Raw genomic sequence first — 21,627 nt, 5'->3', positions numbered from 1 at the left:
CGGTACTTGTGATGATGATGATGATTGATGATGATGATCTAACTATCTCTCTCTGTCTCCACAATCATGTAGACTGGGTGTGGTACAGACAGGTACCGGTACTTGTGATGATGATGATGATTGATGATGATGATCTAACTATCTCTCTCTGTCTCCACAATCATGTAGACTGGGTGTGGTACAGACAGGTACCGGTACTTGTGATGATGATGATTGATGATGATGATGATCTAACTTCTCTGTCTCTGTCTCCACAATCATGTAGACTGGGTGTGGTACAGACAGGTACCGGTACTTGTGATGATGATGATCTAACTATCTCTCTCTCTGTCTCCCCCCCCCCCCCCTCTTCTCTCCCAAGAATAGGTAAGGATCGCTTGATTGCAATAAGCAAACACATGTCAGAAAATGGCATGTGTCTTCGCACAAAAAAGCGATCACCACACAACAACAAGCATTGCATAAAATATGAAGATATCGAAAAAGTAGTTCAATTTGTGTTGAATTATGCAGAAGATCATGCTGTTCACCTCCCTGGACGCCAGGCACACCAAAAGAACTTTACCGGTCAGCTGTTACCATCTTGCGTCACGAAGGCATCTGTGTGGCGTTTATATACCAAGGCAATGCCAGTTGGTAGGTGTAAGCAAATCTTTGTCAAAGAAATAGGTCAAATAGGTCTTTGTCAAATAAAAACAAAGCTTGAAAATGAATGACATTGTGCTAACATGTGTTCTTATTAATCTTTCAGACCAGCGAGCAGTGGGCCTGTCCACATTTAAGTCCCTCTGGAGGCAATTACTGAGTCATATCAGAGCAATCAAACCAATGTCTGATCTTTGCTGGGTGTGTCAGAAGAACAATTATCTGGTTAGTGAACATCACAGTGTTATGAACTTTGAACTGCAACTTCTGTATGAAAAGTGTTATACAAATACAGTTTATTATTATTAATATTAATCATCATTTACTTAACTTTTTTTTTTCAGATTTTCAAAAGTGCCAATCTGCCAGAGGCTGAGAAGTCTGCAAAGCTGAAGCAGCAGGAACAACATCTGGCGCATGTAACCTCAGAGCGGGCTGCCTACAAGGGCATGCTTAAAGCCGCCAAGGAGATCGGTGATGGTCTTTCTCTGGGTGGTCATGTGCCACCGGCAAGCAAGCCCTTGACAATGCATTACAGTTTCGACTACGCTCAAAAGGTGACTACATACCAAGCCCTCTTTCACAACATCATGTTATAATTGTTATAACTACTGCATTGCTCCCTTTTTTTTCTTTCTAAAATCCTTATTCATTTATTGCAGGTGCACTACCCATCAGACCCCCTTCAACCAGGGCCCATGTACTTCTTGGCTCCACGCAAGTGCAGCATATTCGGTGTTTGCTGTGAGGCGATTCCACGGCAAGTCAACTATTTGGTGGATGAGGGGATGGAGTCCAGCAAAGGTAGCAACGCCGTCATAAGCTACCTGCACCACTTCTTCAAAGACCATGGTCTTGGGGAGACAGATGTTGACCTTCACTGTGACAACTGCAGTGGCCAAAACAAGAACAAGTACATGTTGTGGTACTTAGCGTGGCGAGCGCTACATGGTCTTCACCATCGTGTCAATCTCCACCTGCTGATTGTAGGCCACACAAAGTTTTCCCCGGACAGTTTCTTTGGGCTTCTCAAGCAGCGTTTCAGAAAGACCAAGGTGAACACTCTTGATGAGATTGCAGCAGTCGTAAGGGACAGCTCAGTGGCTGGAATCAACATACCACAGCTAGTGGGAAAGGAAGATGGCACTGTAATCGTGCAGTCCTACAACTGGCAGGAACATCTGGGGCCTTACTTCAAGCCACTGCCACAGATCAAGCAGTACCAGCACTTTAGGTGGGTGTGGTCACTGTGTGTTGTGTATTTACTGTAATTAATTATTCACACTTTAGTGCAAAGAATGTCATTGGTAAATGATACAAATGCATTGATATTGTTATGTGCCCTGTACTAACGTTTCACTTTATTATTGCAGCTTTGATTCCAAGGAACCTGGTGTGGTTGTGGCAAAGATGTCTATTGATGGCGCTGAAACCAGATTCCAGCTGCTCCGTGACGTCCGTGTCCTGCCGCCTATAGATGGACTTCCTGTGCTGCCACCACCGGGACTGGACTCTGCAAGACAACACTATCTGTTCCACAAGATCAGAGAGTTCTGTGATGAGGAAGCCCAGGACGTAACATGCCCGGCACCACCAGCCAAAATATCCAGCGGCGGTTCAAAAAGACCACGGTGATCATCTGGAGAGGCCATCAGAACATTGAACATTGACTTTAGCATGTCTATTTTTATCTCGTGTTATTTTAAATGCTAATAAAATCTTGAAACTTGATTTTGTCTCTTGTTTATTATCAGGGTCCCTTTCACTACCACACTACAGAAGGTTAACCCTTTCACTACCACACTACAGAAGGTTAACCTTTCACTACCACACTACAGAAGGTTAACCTTTCACTACCACACTACAGAAGGTTAACCCTTTCACTACCACACTACAGAAGGTTAACCTTTCACTACCAGACTACAGAAGGTTAACCTAGTTGTTGTGTCTTTCACTACCACACTACATGTATTTACATCTAAATGCTTCTGGAGAGGCCATCAGAACATTGAACATTGACTTTAGCATGTCTATTTTTATCTCGTGTTATTTTAAATGCTAATAAAATCTTGAAACTTGATTTTGTCTCTTGTTTATTATCAGGGTCCCTTTCACTACCACACTACAGAAGGTTAACCCTTTCACTACCACACTACAGAAGGTTAACCTTTCACTACCACACTACAGAAGGTTAACCTTTCACTACCACACTACAGAAGGTTAACCCTTTTACTACCACACTACAGAAGGTTAACCTTTCACTACCAGACTACAGAAGGTTAACCTAGTTGTTGTGTCTTTCACTACCACACTACATGTATTTACATCTAAATGCTTCTGGAGAGGCCATCAGAACATTGAACATTGACTTTAGCATGTCTATTTTTATCTCGTGTTATTTTAAATGCTAATAAAATCTTGAAACTTGATTAAGTTTCTTGTTTATTATCAGGGTCCCTTTCACTACCACTACCAGTCACCAGACTCATTTTAATAACAAAGAGCCTCAGACTGGAAAGCTGCCAGGTGTTAATTGCCCTAGAGAGAGGGGGGCCATGGATTACAATGACTTCTGGGTAGTGTTGTAGTTGTTTCACTATTGTCACTGAATAGCCTGCTCGTCTCTTGAAGGCTATTATCTCTGAATACGTTTTGTGATAATCACCATGAATCATAGGAAGTAGCTTGCAAAGTATCCCACCAAAATGTTCAAGTGATGGCTTATTTTGAAGGTATGAATCTGTACTTTCATAATATGTAAAAAAAAAAAAAATGAATATCCCTCAACATGACCCTGAAGTCCATACCTGGGCACAGTATTACATAAACATGGAAGTAGTTGATCCCCTGGGCTTGGAAGAATAATAGGGTTTTTGCCATTGCTCGTATATTATTGCTTAATGCTTACCTAATTCAATTACTTATCTCTTTCAGTTCTGGGAGGTGATTAGTGATGAACACGGCATTGACCCAACGGGCTCATACTGCGGAGACAGTGACCTGCAGTTGGACAGGATCAATGTCTACTACAATGAAGCATGCGGTAACTTTTAATTTTGGGAATTCCTAATTGGATGATGATGACATTCCATTTAGCCGATTTCAATTGCTGTTGTGTTTTTCTGACTTGCTCTCCCCTCTCTTTCCCCTAGGTGGTAAATACGTGCCCCGTGCTGTGCTTGTCGACCTAGAGCCAGGGACTATGGACTCAGTGAGATCCGGACCCTTCGGCCAGATCTTCAGACCAGACAACTTTGTGTTCGGTAGGTAATGAAATTGTCATAGATTGTGTGACAGACACAATGTGATTGTATTTGTGTTATTTAGTTGCAGTGCCATGTTTGGCCACTAAGTGGCGCTCCATTGTTTGTGCCTGATGTAGCTACAGGTTTAATTTGATTTAACCTGAGCCAGTGACTTCTTCACTTCCTGTTCCAAATGACGTCAGACGGCAGCATCAAGGGTCAACTTGTTATAGTAGTTTCCCTAGTAACGATGTGGCTAGTAGTTTTAATATAGTTGTGTATATTGAATAATGCTGTATGGCCATAGTCCTTATTGTATAATTTGTAAATAATAAATGAGTTTGTGCCAAATCCCAAAAGCAATGTCACTCTAAGCTATTGTGCTAAGCTATCCTGGTACTGTTCATGCTGACAAGTTGACGTCACACAGCCAGACATGTTACATTTAATGTTGCCACATGTCCTGTGCAATGGTGTAAAGTATTTTACTCAAAAGCACTGTACCAAGGTACATTTTTGAGGGAACTTTGTACTTCTACTGTACTACATTTCAATGGAAATATTTATCAGTTACTTTGAAGAAATATAATTTTTCATGCGAGACATGTCATGAAGCTGATTCACATTTTAAGTCTTGTCCAACTTCAAGAGGACATTGATGGGAGCAACCATAACTGGACCACACATAAAAACTAGAATATATACACATACAATTTTATATTTAATAAAGAAATACTTGCTAGTTCTAGCTGAAGCCGAACTAGAATGGAGAATTAAGACAACTCCTTCCCTCCACTAGTCTGAGGGTCCACCTTGGGCAAGTGTTGGTACCCTCTCTAGCCTCCCTACTTAGGGATACAGGGGCCGCACTGCCTTGTGTGTGTGCATAGGGATACGCAAAGGCTAAGGGGAGAACCCTGAAAGAAAACCGCACTGCCTTGTGTGTAGGAATACACAATGGCTAGGTCCTCACCATCAATGGGGTTACCTGTAAAGAAGGGCATCCGAGGTATAAAACGAGCTACAAACCAAAAATAATTACCCCAGTGGCGTGGAGTCATCGTCCGTCCAACTTCACTGTAGTGGGAAAATAGGGACGTAAAACGAAGATGATGATGATTCAATATCACTTTCTTTCTCTTACCAAGGTAGAATTGTGCATTTTAAGACCTGAGGTTTTCATCTGGGTATTTCTACTTTTTTTACTTGGTAAATGTAAATAAACTATGTTCCACCACTGGTCCTGTGAGATTAGTGCTGATGTGTTGTTGTTGTTTGCAGGCCAGAGCGGTGCAGGTAACAACTGGGCGAAGGGCCACTACACGGAAGGAGCGGAGCTGGTGGACTCTGTGATGGACGTGGTGAGGAAGGAAGCGGAGAACTGCGACTGCCTGCAGGGCTTCCAGCTCGCGCACTCCCTGGGCGGCGGCACGGGCTCCGGCTTTGGCACCCTGCTCATCAGCAAGATCCGTGAAGAATATCCAGACCGCATCCTGAACACGTTCAGCGTGGTGCCGTCGCCCAAAGTGTCGGACGTAGTCGTTGAGCCTTACAATGCTACGCTGTCGGTCCACCAGCTTGTAGAAAACACAGACGAGACCTTCTGCATTGACAACGAGGCCTTGTACGACATTTGCTTCCGCACCCTCAAACTTACAACCCCCTCATACGGCGACCTCAACCACCTGGTGTCGGCCACCATGAGTGGCGTCACCACCTGCCTCAGGTTCCCCGGACAGCTCAACGCCGACCTGCGCAAGCTGGCCGTCAACATGGTCCCGTTCCCCCGGCTGCACTTCTTCATGCCCGGGTTTGCCCCGCTCACCGCCAGGGGCAGCCAGCAGTACAGATCCCTGACAGTTCCAGAGCTCACCCAGCAGATGTTCGACGCCAAGAACATGATGGCCGCCTGCGACCCCCGTCACGGACGCTACCTCACCGTGGCGGCCATTTTCCGCGGGCGCATGTCCATGAAGGAGGTCGACGAGCAGATGCTGAATATACAGAATAAGAACAGCAGCTACTTCGTTGAGTGGATCCCCAACAACGTGAAGACCGCCGTCTGCGACATCCCTCCCCGCGGCCTCAAGATGGCGGCCACCTTCATCGGCAACAGCACGGCCATCCAGGAGCTGTTCAAGCGCATCTCCGACCAGTTCACCGCCATGTTCCGGCGCAAGGCCTTCCTCCATTGGTACACTGGCGAGGGCATGGATGAGATGGAGTTCACTGAGGCGGAGAGCAACATGAACGACCTGGTGTCGGAGTACCAGCAGTACCAGGACGCCACCGCCGACGATGAGGGCGAGTTCGAGGAGGGAGAGGAGGATGTAGTTTAAATTGGGTGTAATGGTGCCTCTACCAAGCTGTGTAATTCACTGACCTGTCAGATTACCTTTCCAGTTTGTTTCCATCATCTGTCCTTATGTTTTGTCACCTTTTTGCTGGCTCTTCTCTTGTCTGTTGATGAGTGTAGTTCAAAGAGTTCCACTATCTATTAAAGATAGATTGATGGGTGGGTGTAGTTCAAAGAGTTCCACTATATATTAAAGATAATTGATGGGTGGATGTAGTTCAAAGAGTTCCACTATATATTAAATATAGATTGATGGGTGGGTGTGGTTCAAAGAGTTCCACTATAAAGAAACCTTTATTAGACTACGACCAGAACTTTGTAACCAAATACTTTTTGAATACTTGAGAATCCAAGTATTGTGTGTACTTGTCATAGAGAATGCGTTGAGAGACCGTTTGCGGACGATTTCAATAAAAGCTCTATTCTTGATACCACTCTAATTTCACCGGTGTGGGACTCGATTCATCCGCATTCCTACATCGCATCTGACCAGTGGTCATTCACACACGTAAACAAAGTACTGGCCAAGATACGACAGTTTTGGTGCCGCGACGAAGACTTCATTGACCGCAACGGGGCCCCTGCGTAAGCTGACCAGAAGTTCGACAACTCAGGTGAGTAGACAAGTGATGCTTGGGGTTAGGGTGCCTGGGCCGCAGCGGGCACTGTCGCGCGGTTGTCAAGGGCCGGGGAAGCGGGCGACGTAATGCAGTAAGCAGTGGGAGTAGCGCCGGCCGCCAGGGCCAAGGCAGGGCGGGGACAACATCGACACTGTCGGAGGACGGGCTCGGTGCGGTCTCTGCCAGGTCAGGGCGAGGCGGGGATCAGGAGTGTGTGTAATGTGTATTGAAGTACGTGGTCAGCAAATATTTCAATTCAATAATTTGTTAGGGATAGCTTAGGGCAAGTAGGCGTTATGAGAGTGAGGTAGGGGGATGTGAATATACCGAAGTTAGGATAGAAATTATACGGATTTGGAATGAGTGATTTTTTATTTTGTAAGACGAACGGAACATGATTGCAGAACAGCGAGGATGCTGGATGGTAGGTTTGAATGTGGCGTCACGGAACGTGTCACCGCGCCGTCTGCCGTTGGAGAATCTGCTTCACGTCTTTTTGAGTTATCTTTCTTTGCTGGCATGTCGCGTTTGACTGTTGATATAGTTAGTTGAAGGTCTTAGTTAATATATACGTCGAGGTTTAAACACATTAGTGTTGTATAAAGTAGGTTTTTAAGCAAAATTAACAAAAAAAATGGAGCGGAGCTTGTGGCAGATGCGACCGTCACATACTGTCGTCAAACCGGAAGTCTGCTTGACCGGAAGTCATACTTGACTCCTATAAGACTGAACAGAATGGGTCTTAAACAAGACTCCAAATGCTCCTTATGTACAAATGGGGACGAGGGGACATTTATGCCCATGTACTGGGACTGCCCACCAGTTAAGATATTCTGGAAAGAAGTGACCCAGCAATTATCAAATCTCTTAATTCTGAATATACCTGTACACCCCTCTGTATTACTGCTGAATAATGTTTTTGAGTATGCAGTACATCCACAGCTAAAGAGATTGGTTTTATCTGGTATTACAGTGGCTAAAAAACTGATAGCATCACGATGGATTCAACAGGAAAAAATTTGCCGAAAGGTCTGGATTCTTACATATCTCGATGTGATTTATCTAGAAATATCTACAGCAAGAATTTTGGGTCTCAATGAATCCAAATTGACAATGTGGTTAGAAGTGGTGGAGAGAATAAAAGCTAGCATATAATGGTAGTGTCTGGTTAAGAGCGAATGATAATGTCCAAGTTCAAGTTCAAGTTCTTTAATAGTTGTCATACAGAAGTACAGAATACTTTCATACAAAATGCTTCTTACTGTTACGCTCCAGAGACTGTGCTAGACAAGATAGTATCAAATAACATAATAACATAATATAGCATGAATTTAGAAGAAGAAAATGAGGTCACAGTGTTCGGTATAGACATATGTACAATGTTCTGAGTTACCATATAATATACAATACACAATACTATGCAGTGTACTAATGTACAGTACTATCTAGTGCAAAGCAGAAATGGGATGAGGTACAATTTTAGGTACAATTTACAGTAAGGTGTACGAGTTGTAGTGCAATCCTTCATCCATAAATATAAAGTGTGGGGAGTGGGTGCTACAGTGTGTTTGTTTAAAGTGGGTGTGTGCTATAAAGTGTGTGGAGTGGGTGCTACAGTGTGTTTGTTTAAAGTGAGTGTGTGCGTGTGGATGTGTGTGCTATGTGCGTTTGGTGGTTGTTGTTGTGTAGTGTTCATTCATTGTTCGTTTAGCAGCCTGATGGCCTGGGGATAGAAGCTACTTCTGAGTCTTTCTGTGCTCGCCTTGAGACTCCTGTATCGCTTGCCTGACCGCAGCAGTTCGAAGAGGCAGTTGTTCGGGTGACTGGAGTCTTTAATGATTCTCTTAGCCTTGCCCTTGCAACGCTTGTAGTAAATGTTCTGGAGGGTGGGGAGCCCCCCTCCAATTGTGCGTTCGGCTGAACGTGTCACTCTTTGTAGTCTGCTTTGGTCTTTTGCAGTGCTATTCCCAAACCAGGAGGTGATGTTGCCGGTCAAGATGCTCTCTATTGTACATGAGTAGAAGTTCTTAAGGATCTTCTGGCTGACTTGGAACTTCCTTAGGCGCCTGAGGAAGTAGAGGCGTTGTCGTGCCTTCTTCACCACACTGTTAATGTGTGTGGTCCATGTCAAGTCCTCGGATATGTAGGCTCCGAGGTACTTGAAGCTGTTGACTCTCTCAACCGGTGCCCCGTCGATGCTGAGGGGGCTGTAGTCCTTGACCCCCGACCTCCTGAAGTCCACAATCATCTCCTTTGTTTTGCTGACGTTCAGGGAGAGGCTGTTTTCCTGGCACCATCCCGCCAGGACCTTGACCTCTTCCAGGTAGGCCCTCTCGTCGTTGGCAGAGATCAGGCCCACCACCACTGTGTCGTCAGCAAATTTGACGATTGTATTGCTACTCCGCTGAGCCACACAGTCGTGTGTGTACAGGGAGTAGAGGAGGGGACTCAGAACACAGCCCTGGGGGGCCCCTATGTTGAGGGTGATGGATGAGGAGGTGCAGTTGCCTGCTCTCACCACCTGGGGTCTGCCAGTCAGGAAGTCCAAGACCCACTGGCAGAGGTCATAGCCCAAGCCCAGGTCCCTGAGCTTGGCTATGAGTATGGAGGGGACTATGGTATTGAATGCCGAGCTGTAGTCGATGAATAGCATTCTCACATAGTTCCCCTGCCTCTTGTCCAGGTGTGATGCTGCTGTGTGCAGCACATGGGATATGGCGTCCTCCGTGGACCTGTTTGGGCGGTATGCAAATTGCAGGGGGTCCATGTTGATGGGGAGGGAGGAGCAGATGTAGCCCTTTACTAGCTTCTCAAAGCACTTCATGGCTATGGAGGTGAGAGCTACAGGGCGGTAGTCGTTGAGGCAAGCAGGCTTGGATTTTTTGGGTACAGGGATAATAGTGGACTTCTTCAGGCAGGTGGGGATGACAGCCTGTTCTAAGGACAGGTTAAATATGTCAGTGAATACTGGGGCCAGTTGGTCGGCACAGACTTTTAGGACGCGGCCGGGGATGCCGTCCGGACCTGCTGCCTTCCTGATATTCACTTTTTTAAAGGTCCGCCTCACCTCATGCTCTGTTACCCTGAACACTGCGCCTCCATCAGCAGCCGACCCCCCCCCCCCCCCATTGCCGAGGCTTGTGAGCTGGTGTTGTTATTACCAGCATCAAACCTCGCATAGAAGGTATTGAGGTCGTTTGCTAAGGAGATGTCACTGTTCAGTTTGAGGGAGGCGCCTTCAAATTGGATTATCCATTGGGGGGTCCAGGGTGGGGGGTGCGAGCAAGAGCATATGTGTGTAGGGCAATAGATAGCAGGTATTAGGGGCATATCTTGTATAAGACATTTATTTAAACAGTGATTTAATTTGATGTGCACTGTGAACAATGCTTGTATATCTAATCGTGTGTTGTCATGTTTGTTTATGTGTTTGTTTAAAAAATAATAAAAAAATAAAATACAAAAAAATATATATATATATATTAAAAACCCTGATGAAGATTGAATCACTTTATTCAAATTGAGGATTTAGTTTGAGGATAAAAAAAAAGAAAAAAGAATTTATAATTTGTATTCTTTTTTATTTTACTTTTTTAATTAAAAACGAAGATTCGAACGTCCGTTCGAAGAACCCTGACGAAGTTTGAATCCCAAAAACAGGCTTCGGGGACAGCCTTACCAAACATTATTTATATTATTCAAATGAAACTCATGTTCCGTTGTGATGTCACAGTATCATGTCATAATAGATCATTCTAGAACATTTGTGATGTCACAGTATGATGTCATAATCAAACATTCTAGAACATTTGTGATGTCACAGTATGATGTCATAATAGAACATTCTACGCATTCTGTTAGATGATTATCCATTAGAAGAATATATTGGTCTACAATTGTGTCCATCAACGAGTTTCGTGACCATCAGCCAATGGCCATGCAGTATCATGTGGCCTGGCCTTCAGAGGGCGGGTTCAGTTGTCACATATAAATGGGGATTTTCTCTGTTTCGCGCACTCTCAACTCGTCTTCCCTTGTTGTGATCAGACGGACCTCCAGACAAAATGAGGGAAATTGTCCATCTCCAAGCCGGTCAGTGTGGAAACCAGATTGGAGCCAAGGTTAGTAAATATTCTGTGTTTAATACAGTGGCGTCGCGTGGGTAAAATAACAGGGGATGCCACATTTTTTTTATTTTTTTTATGTATTAAACATTTGTATTAATTTTTTTTTAATTATTTTTTTTAAGTCAAGCAGTCACCATGTGCAGTATGGCTCGGCGGCCAGTCAAACTTTATTTTTATTTATTTAACAGATTGCAGAATGGGTACAATACAGTATGGCTCAATACACAAAATTTTATAAGGGGATACAGACCAGAGAAAGACATTTGTCTTGTTTACATCAGGGTCCCCCATTTTCAATTCATAGTGACATTTATGACATACCTGTACAAGACATCATGACATTTATGGCATAGGGACATACACAACATACATGACATGTATGGCATAGGGACATACATGACATACAGGTATTTAGTATGGTTACATTTGGCGAGCACAGAAAGACTCAGAAGAAGCTTCTATCCCCAGGCCATCAGGCTGCTAAACGAACAATAATCACTATGCAACAACCATCAAATGCACACAGCACACACACCCACACGCACACACTCACTCAAACAAACAACACACTGCAGCACCCACTCTCCACACTTTAGATCACACAAACACACTTACACTTATATTTATTGATAAAGGATTTGCACTACAACTCGTACACCTACTGTGAATTGTACCTAAATTGCACCTCGTCCCATTTCTCCATTTCTGCCTTGCACTATATAGTATTGTATATTAGTACACTGCACAGTATTGTATATTGTATGGTAACTACGTCTATTCTGCATCGAACATTGTACATATGTCTAAACTGAACACTGTGACCTCATTTTTTTTACTTCTAATTTTACTATGTTATTTTATTTCATACTTATCTTGTCTTGCACAGTCTCTGGAGCGCAACAGTAAGAAGCATTTTGTATAAAAGTATTCTGTACTTCTGTATGACAACTATTAAAGAAACTTGAAACTTGAAGAAACTTGAAACTTAGTATGGTTACATTTGTGACATATACGATATTCAAATATACAGTACTGTTACCCATAGATCCTGACAGAGTATATACATATGATGGGGAGGGGACTGTACATTAGGAGGGGGTGGGTGGGTGGGAGAGAAATATACATACGGCCGGAGAGAATATGACTTGTCTATTAGACAAACGTCTACTCTAGAGTCTAGACAAACAAGACAAGACAAACGTATTTCTCTGGTCTGCATCCCCTTAACAATTGTGTGTATTGAGCCGTACTGTATTGTACCCATTCTGCAATCTGTTAAATAAAGTTTTCATTCATTCATTCACGTGTCTGTTGCTCGGCACGCCCAGCCATCAGAGCGCTCCTACTGTAAAATGCGGAAGCAGCCATTTTAGCGAAGGCTAGCTCAGCCTCAGTTTTACTCGTTTATAAACTGCATAGACTGCAACTCGAAACTGGCCCCTGTAAATGTCCGAACACAACCCCCTCCAATGTACAGTAAATTACCAAACTCTTGTCAATATTCCAATGTACAGTTTTGTTTGTACAGTTGTACAGTGTCCCCCACCCACCCCTCCTACCCAACCTCCCCCCCCCCCACTCCCACCCAACCCCCCCCCCCCCCCCCCACCCAACCACCTCCAATGTACAGTCCCCCCCCCCCACCTACCCAATCCAATGTACAGTTTCTACGTCAAATGTATATACTCTTCTTTCTGGACTCTTTTTGTATCACAAACAGTACTGTATTTGCAAATCTGGTATATCATAAATGTATAGATGTAGCAGTACTGTCTATCTGTATGTCATGTATGTCATATATGTTACGATGAATTGAAAATGGGGGACCCTGATGTAAACAAGACGAAAGTCTTTCTCTGGTCTGCATTCCCTTAACAATTGTATGTATTGAGCTGTACTGTACTGTACCCATTCTGCAATCTGTTAATAAAGTTTTCAATCAATCAATCAATCAATTTAAAATGTTTATTAGCAACGCCGAGCTTTCAAACCCCGCCGCATCTGTGTGTGAAACCCTAATGCAGGGCTATTCAACTGGCGGCCCGCGCGCCAGATCCGGCCCGCGGGATGATTCTGACCGGCCCGCCAAAGATTACATGATAATAAAAAAAATGTAAAAAAAATATTTTTTTTAATATTTTTTTTTTTTTTTTTTTTTTTACTTTTTTCTTTTCATGTCAACGTTAACACGCACAATTGAGCCAAAAGTCACTCAATTAATGACAGATTTCATTGATAAATTGAGGGAAAACTTTGCAAGTCGATTTGATGAATTTGACATGTCCAGAGAATTGATGCATTTTGTGAGCAACCCATTTGCCAATGTAGCTGCTATTTCCACAAAAGGACAAGAGTTCCTTGCATCACTTCACATTGATGAAGGTCTCCTGCAACTTGAAATAATTTACATACAAGCATCATCTGCTCTGAAGCAGGCACTTGAGAATGAATCCACCACAACATTTTGGATAAAGTGTATTCATGTCAAGACATTCCCCAAAATAAAAACGCTGTGCTAACAATGTTTGGCTCAACATACACCTGTGAATCCAGTTTCTCTCACATGAATGCCATTAAAACAAGCAACCGTGCCTCCTTGACAAATGAGCATTTGCATCACTGTTTGCGGGTAGCCCTCACTTCCTATGAACCCTCTTTCTCTGCCATTGCCCAGTCAAAGAAGTGCAATCGCTCTCATTAGATGTGTGTATGTAGGCTAGGCCTGTCTGCCCCCCACCCCCCTGATGTTTGAGAGTTAAGAGTGGACAATAAGTGCTAATAAGATGCTGTGATTTGCTGTTGTTGCACAGACATGAAGCACTTTTTCATAAGCTCAGCTGCACTATAAATGTGTTTTTTTGTTCAAGTGTTGATGTTAGAATGTTCAGATGCACATCATGCACTTTTTTTATTTAATTTTTATATTGAAATGTTGAAGAGGAGATGTTGCAGTTGTTGCACAGTCATAAATGAAGCACTTTTTGCAGGAGATGTTGCAGATGTGGCACATAAATGAAGCACTCTTTTTGAAAAGTATACTACTTTTGCAATGTAGTTAAATAAAAGTTGTGAAAATGTGGTTGCGTGTTGTGTCAAGTGTACATATATTCATAGCACGGGGAGGCGCCGTGGCAGTCCGGCCCCTGGCCCCTTGGGTTTCTGACAATGTGGCCCCCTGAACAATTTAGTTGAATAGCCCTGCCCTAATGGAATGCTGGGTACCTTTGACATTTATATCCGATATATTTTGGACCCACCGCTAGCTTTTAAGCAGTGCTTGATGGTGCACATTAACCTGGCTACTACGGAGGAATAAGTGACTGCGTATTCCAGCCCCTGGCTTGCATTGCAGTCATGAAAGGGTCTACAAGCTTGCCTGATAACGTTAGTTAGAAAGTTAGTTAGTCAGGCTGCTCAGTGCTTACCTGGTCAATAATGTGGTCCTCCTCTTGGACAGATAGATTTGTTAAATCATAATATCCACAGTGGTCTGCTCTGCTGGTCCTCAGTAAATGTCCCGCCGGCGAAAATAAGTTGCTATTAAAGTGCTAAATGTTAGATACACTAATAGAGGATTCGAACGTGCCCGCTCTGTTAATAAAATGTTCAATCAATCCCGCGAGGGGATGACGTTCAGACATTGTCACGTGACTCACGTTAGATGCCTGTATGTGGAGCTAGAGTACTTTTCTGTCAGAGGGACCCGTGTTATCGTGTGGAAAGTGCTTTATTAAGCTCGAATCCTATTGGCTAATAATTGCCTCAGTGAGTCTGACAGTGTAGAGCAGGGGTCAGCAACCTTTTTGACATGGAGTGCCTGTTTGAAATATAGTTGTAACTAGTGTGCCTCAACAATATTCCATGCATTGTATTTATTTTTTTCTCATAATCAGGTCTTTTTAATGATAATTTTTACATTATTACATCATTATTGTTATTATTAACAATATTATTATGATGGTTGTATCAACCCTAAATCTGAGTGGGGGGGGGGAATGCAATGCAGACAAACAGCTGCATACAGTGCGACCATTTCACTCACATTTGCCCATTCATTTTTGGACACATCACACACCATCAGTGTGTGTACTGTACGTGTGCTGTCATAGCTCCACCTACAGGCCTAATGGAGAACACCAGGAGAACACCAGGATGTGAATGGAGGGTGAATGTGAGGTATATCGTGTAAATACGTTTTGATTGATCGCAAGACTACACTGTAAAAGAATAAATAATAATAAGTTACCAGAACTTAAAAATATTGAGTTCAGTTACTGTGCATTAAGGTTTTCAGTTTTCAATCCATAATTAGTTAACAGAAAAATAAGTACACAACCACATTATTTCAACCTAATAAAACTATGTTTATTGTCATTGTTTTAAGAACACAAGTTGACTTGGTAATACTCACATTTTGAGTAAAAAATTGCTTTTAACATGTGCAATGTTCAATGAAATAGAAAAATAAATAATAAAATGTGTTGATTAATCCCTGGTCACAATGGTGACCGTAATAATGTTTTTGTTATAAGGCTCTGCAAATGTTACTGAATGTTGTAGCAATGTATTTCCAGCTAAATTGAAATAATAAACAAATAAAGGGTCTCAATTAAATATGTGGTAGTAGAAATAACCTGTGGGAGGATTTCAACAAGATAAATGCGACAACAGTGCAAAATATTTCACTATAATATTTCAAAAAAAATATATATATATATTATTATTATAATTTATTTGTTAATTTTTTTAATGCTGCCCCCTGTGCCTATGAAAATGCCCCCGCGTGCCTGTGCAGGCACGCGTGCCTAGGGTTGCCTACCCCTGGTGTAGAGCGTGAGAAAATTCAAAAAAAAATATAACACAGAGATGAAAAATAAAGATTTTTTATTATTATTGTAAACTATATATTATTTTAATTTTTTATATTTCATATTCATATTTTAATGGTGAAGCCTGGCTTCCAAGAGGATTCGCCACTGGTTTAATATCTAAGATAAAGCAGAATCCTCGGTGGTTAGTTCAGAGCCCAGTGCTTTGTGTGCTTGTCTGTAACCACAGTACCACACCCTGCCGTTACCAATGTCACTTGTGTATGAGCTGGCCTTCTTCATGTCAAATAAATGTCATCTGTTTTCAATTGTTGTTGCACATTGATATTGTGGTGATGTTTTGTCAAATCACTTCGCATCATTTCATTTAGCCATTTTTGCGACATTATTTGTGACGACGGTTGAAATATTTTCTCGAAACTATCCAGATTATGTAAATTATGAAGTATATTATAAATCTATTTTGGCCCATATATTTTGGATTACTAAATGAAGACGTATATTTTTTACATGAATAAGCTTAATTTAACGTTACTATACATTTGGCCCACTGCAATGCGCAAAAAAAGAAGTAGGTTTAACGTTAGTCCTGGGGACAACTCGATGCCATCGTTTTAATTAAAGTATTGCAGTTGTAACGAAACTCCCAACGACCTTAATCGTCGCAGTTAAAACATTATTGTGATGTTTTTCTTTCATAATTAATGGTCAAGGCCTGCTCTTTATGGAATTCATTGAGGGCGCGCCGCGCCCCGGGTGTGGGCGGTTAGTCAATGATATCAGCACGAACATTTCAAAATGGTCGTTTATGGATTTCAGCCAGCAGTTCCCGCACGTGCACCCAGTGCTGCACGGAGGGAGATTTTTAAATTTCTGCGCCAGTGACAGACAGTCTACTAATGATGACGACATGTGTTCTAAATTGTGAAAAATGTAACATATTACATAAACATGGAAGTAGTTGATCCCCTGGGCTTGGAAGAATAATAGGGTTTTTGCCATTGCTCGTATATTATTGCTTAATTCTTACCTAATTCAATGACTTATCTCTTTCAGTTCTGGGAGGTGATTAGTGATGAACACGGCATTGACCCAACAGGCTCATACTGCGGAGACAGTGACCTGCAGTTGGACAGGATCAATGTCTACTACAATGAAGCATGCGGTAACTTTTAATTTTGGGAATTCCTAATTGGATGATGATGACATTCCATTTAGCCGATTTCAATTGCTGTTGTGTTTTTCTGACTTGCTCTCCCCTCTCTTTCCCCTAGGTGGTAAATACGTGCCCCGTGCTGTGCTTGTCGACCTAGAGCCAGGGACTATGGACTCAGTGAGGTCCGGACCCTTCGGCCAGATCTTCAGACCAGACAACTTTGTGTTCGGTAGGTAATGAAATTGTCATAGATTGTGTGACAGACACAATGTGATTGTATTTGTGTTATTTAGTTGCAGTGCCATGTTTGGCCACTAAGTGGCGCTCCATTGTTTGTGCCTGATGTAGCTACAGGTTTAATTTGATTTAACCTGAGCCAGTGACTTCTTCACTTCCTGTTCCAAATGAGGTCAGACGGCAGCATCAAGGGTCAACTTGTTATAGTAGTTTCCCTAGTAGCGATGTGGCTAGTAGTTTTAATATAGTTGTGTATATTGAATAATGCTGTATGGCCATAGTCCTTATTGTATAATTTGTAAATAATAAATGAGTTTGTGCCAAATCCCAAAAGCAATGTCACTCTAAGCTATTGTGCTAAGCTATCCTGGTACTGTTCATGCTGACAAGTTGACGTCACATAGCCAGACATGTTACATTTAATGTTGCCACATGTCCTGTGCAATGGTGTAAAGTATTTTACTCAAAAGCACTGTACCAAGGTACATTTTTGAGGGAACTTTGTACTTCTACTGTACTACATTTCAATGGAAATATTTATCAGTTACTTTGAAGAAATATAATTTTTCATGCGAGACATGTCATGGGTAGATGAAGCTGATTCACATTTTAAGTCTTGTCCAACTTCAAGAGGACATTGATGGGAGCAACCATAACTGGACCACTCATAAAAACTAGAATATATACACATACAATTTTTATACTTAATAAAGAAATACTTGGCTAGTTCTAGCTGAAGCCGAACTAGAATGGAGAATTAAGACAACTCCTTCCCTCCACTGAGGGAACTGAGGGTCCACCTTGGGCAAGTGTTGGTACCCTCTCTAGCCTCCCTACTTAGGGATACAGGGGCCGCACTGCCTTGTGTGTGTGCATAGGGATACGCAAAGGCTAAGGGGAGAACCCTGAAAGAAAACCGCACTGCCTTGTGTGTAGGAATACACAATGGCTAGGTCCTCACCATCAATGGGGTTACCTGTAAGGAAGGGCATCCGAGGTATAAAACTAGCTACAAACCAAAAATAATGACCCCAGTGGCGTGGAGTCATCGTCCGTCCAACTTCACTGTAGTGGGAAAATAGGGACGTAAAACGAAGATGATGATGATTCAATATCACTTTCTTTCTCTTACCAAGGTAGAATTGTGAATTTTAAGACCTGATGTTTTCATCTGGGTATTTCTACTTTTCTTACTTGGTAAATGTAAATAAACTATGTTCCACCACTGGTCCTGTGAGATTAGTGCTGATGTGTTTTTTTTTTTTTTTTTTTTTTGCAGGTCAGAGCGGTGCAGGTAACAACTGGGCGAAGGGCCACTACACGGAAGGAGCGGAGCTGGTGGACTCTGTGATGGACGTGGTGAGGAAGGAGGCGGAGAACTGTGACTGCCTGCAGGGCTTCCAGCTCGCGCACTCCCTGGGCGGCGGCACAGGCTCCGGCTTTGGCACCCTGCTCATCAGCAAGATCCGTGAAGAATATCCAGACCGCATCCTGAACACGTTCAGCGTGGTGCCGTCGCCCAAAGTGTCGGATGTAGTCGTTGAGCCTTACAATGCTACGCTGTCGGTCCACCAGCTTGTAGAAAACACAGACGAGACCTTCTGCATTGACAACGAGGCCTTGTACGACATTTGCTTCCGCACCCTCAAACTTACAACCCCCTCATACGGCGACCTCAACCACCTGGTGTCGGCCACCATGAGTGGCGTCACCACCTGCCTCAGGTTCCCCGGACAGCTCAACGCCGACCTGCGCAAGCTGGCCGTCAACATGGTCCCGTTCCCCCGGCTGCACTTCTTCATGCCCGGGTTTGCCCCGCTCACCGCCAGGGGCAGCCAGCAGTACAGATCCCTGACGGTTCCAGAGCTCACCCAGCAGATGTTCGACGCCAAGAACATGATGGCCGCCTGCGACCCCCGTCACGGACGCTACCTCACCGTGGCGGCCATTTTCCGCGGGCGCATGTCCATGAAGGAGGTCGACGAGCAGATGCTGAATATACAGAATAAGAACAGCAGCTACTTCGTTGAGTGGATCCCCAACAACGTGAAGACCGCCGTCTGCGACATCCCTCCCCGTGGCCTCAAGATGGCGGCCACCTTCATCGGCAACAGCACGGCCATCCAGGAGCTGTTCAAGCGCATCTCCGACCAGTTCACCGCCATGTTCCGGCGCAAGGCCTTCCTCCATTGGTACACTGGAGAGGGCATGGATGAGATGGAGTTCACTGAGGCGGAGAGCAACATGAACGACCTGGTGTCGGAGTACCAGCAGTACCAGGACGCCACCGCCGACGAGGAGGGCGAGTTCGAGGAGGGAGAGGAGGATGTAGTTTAAATTGGGTGTAATGGTGCCTCTACCAAGCTGTGTAATTCACTGACCTGTCAGATTACCTTTCCAGTTTGTTTCCATCATCTGTCCTTATGTTTTGTCACCTTTTTGCTGGCTCTTCTCTTGTCTGTTGATGAGTGTAGTTCAAAGAGTTCCACTATCTATTAAAGATAGATTGATGGGTGGGTGTAGTTCAAAGAGTTCCACTATATATTAAAGATAATTGATGGGTGGGTGTAGTTCAAAGAGTTCCACTATATATTAAATATAGATTGATGGGTGGGTGTGGTTCAAAGAGTTCCACTATACAGCTACCAGAATTATTATAATTTTTTACATATAGATTGATGGGTGGGTGTAGTTCAAAGAGTTCCACTATACACCTACCAGAATTATTATTATTTCTTACAGATAGATTGATGGGTGGGTGAAGTTCAAAGAGTTCCACTATACAGCTACCAGAATTATTATTTTTTACATGTAATAATAATAAAGTTCCTTTTGCTTAATCTTGGTCTTGGTGTAAACTAGTGATTGATTATCTGGTCTTCAATTCACTGATTCTTGACACAAATGACTGAAATGCAAGGTCTCAAATGATTTTATTATGAAATTTGACAAGTGAAGTGTGATATACTCGGCTTGTGTGGAAGATGGTGCTTTTTCACAAAAGGAATCCAGTCCATGGCAACCTAATGCCAAATCATGTGCTAGCTGTATGATTCATAACGTGGGGGATTTGCTTTTGAACCAGATTAGTGCACTTATTATTTCCCTTGATGGCCAAATAATCCACCACTGCTAAATGACAACTTTGTTAGGTGTTAAGTCACAAGACTAGTAAAGAACATTAACTTCACATTTTGAGATCTTCCCTCGGTAGCAATGTATCCCTAAGGCCAGATCAGGGTAAATTTACCAAAACAAAGTAAATGTATAGCATGAAATGATGTTCATCTGATATGGGTATTCCTCTGGTCTGGCATAGGGTCATGTGACTTTGACTAGGTGACATGTTCCCCACACAACTCTGATCGCCCAGTCTACACTTTCAGCTTAAAGGGGACCTGAATTAAGCGGTTAGGTGGCCGAGCGGAGATTGCGTTCGTCACCAACCCCGGAGCTGTGAGCTGGATTCGAATCCAGCTCACAGCTCCAGGGTTGTCACCAGCTTGGCTGGCCGTTCGCACTAATACAATTGGCTGTATTAGAGGGTGGGAGAAGCTGGCGGGGTGGGTCCGGGTCGTTGTAAACAGCGACTCCTACAGTTCGGTCGGGGCGCCTGCTAAGCGCGTATGGACCTGAGGGGGGTAGTGTGATCCTCCCACACGCTACGCCCTCTCAGTGAGAATCCGCGCTGCCAGGTGAAAAGAAGCGGTGATTGGCTGGACGTGTGTCGGAGGAAGCACGAGGTAGCCTCCACTCTCCCAGATGATCTGACTGTGGGGGGTAAGTGCGCAGCGACCAGGAAGGGATTGGGAATTGGCATACGACTAACATTGGGATGGGAGAAAATCGGAGGAAAATGGAGGGGGAAAAAGATCAATAAAAAGGTTTGCTAATACAATTTTATTTGGGCGTCATGCACCGTATCCAATGAGGTTAACACTTTCAGTGCCCAGCAGGGGGCGCACATTTAGTGCTTGAATGGCCACCATCCACTTCAATGTTAGCATTAATCGCCTAATCTATGTTTTAAATTATTTAAATTATGTGTCTAATCTGCCCCGTCGCTTATCAATGACTCATTTCCAGTCAACATTGTCCAAGCGGATTGTTTTTTTGTCTTCAATTCCGTTTTATAGCATTTTGAAAAGCCCTCGTTTTCACACAAAAAAAAAGATTCCATGATAATCGCCCTGTACTGTAATATTCTAGAACATTGTAATTTTTCGGCCTATTTATGAATAGTTTTCAAATAAACACTAGATTATTGATAGTATATGTGTACGTGTGCACGCTGGTGCCGTGCGCTGAAAATCGATTCTCTCAGTTCCTGATCGCTCTTACAGTCAAACAGCCATATCACATTATAGGGGAAAAGCTTATATCTCCGTGAAAACGGGTCTGATTATCCTAAG

General features: G+C 43.3%; 1 protein-coding gene and 1 long non-coding RNA gene across 2 annotated transcripts; both read left to right on the top strand.

Annotated features, from left to right (window-relative positions):
• Positions 1 to 517: 517 nt before the first annotated feature.
• Positions 518 to 1,539, top strand: LOC311223135. The gene is made up of 4 exons (XR_014619399.1): positions 518 to 636; positions 752 to 870; positions 990 to 1,202; positions 1,308 to 1,539. It is a non-coding gene; the product is annotated as an uncharacterized lncRNA (long non-coding RNA).
• A 686-nt stretch (positions 1,540 to 2,225) lies between these two features.
• LOC311223349 (tubulin beta-4 chain-like) lies at positions 2,226 to 19,552 on the top strand (the record flags this gene model as incomplete). The annotated part of the gene is made up of 6 exons (XM_084308140.1): positions 2,226 to 2,276; positions 3,580 to 3,688; positions 3,798 to 3,908; positions 5,172 to 5,561; positions 17,097 to 17,207; positions 18,495 to 19,552. 6 exons carry the CDS (start codon positions 2,226 to 2,228, stop codon positions 19,550 to 19,552), a joined length of 1,830 nt encoding a protein of 609 aa, XP_084164266.1.
• Between the last annotated feature and the right edge of the window lie 2,075 nt (positions 19,553 to 21,627).

Source organism: Notolepis coatsorum, assembly GCF_963971535.1.
Source record: "Notolepis coatsorum genome assembly, chromosome: 2".
NCBI lineage: Eukaryota > Metazoa > Chordata > Actinopteri > Aulopiformes > Paralepididae > Notolepis > Notolepis coatsorum.
Note: the sequence above shows the minus strand (reverse complement) of the source record. Positions and strands in the feature narration are given on the sequence as shown.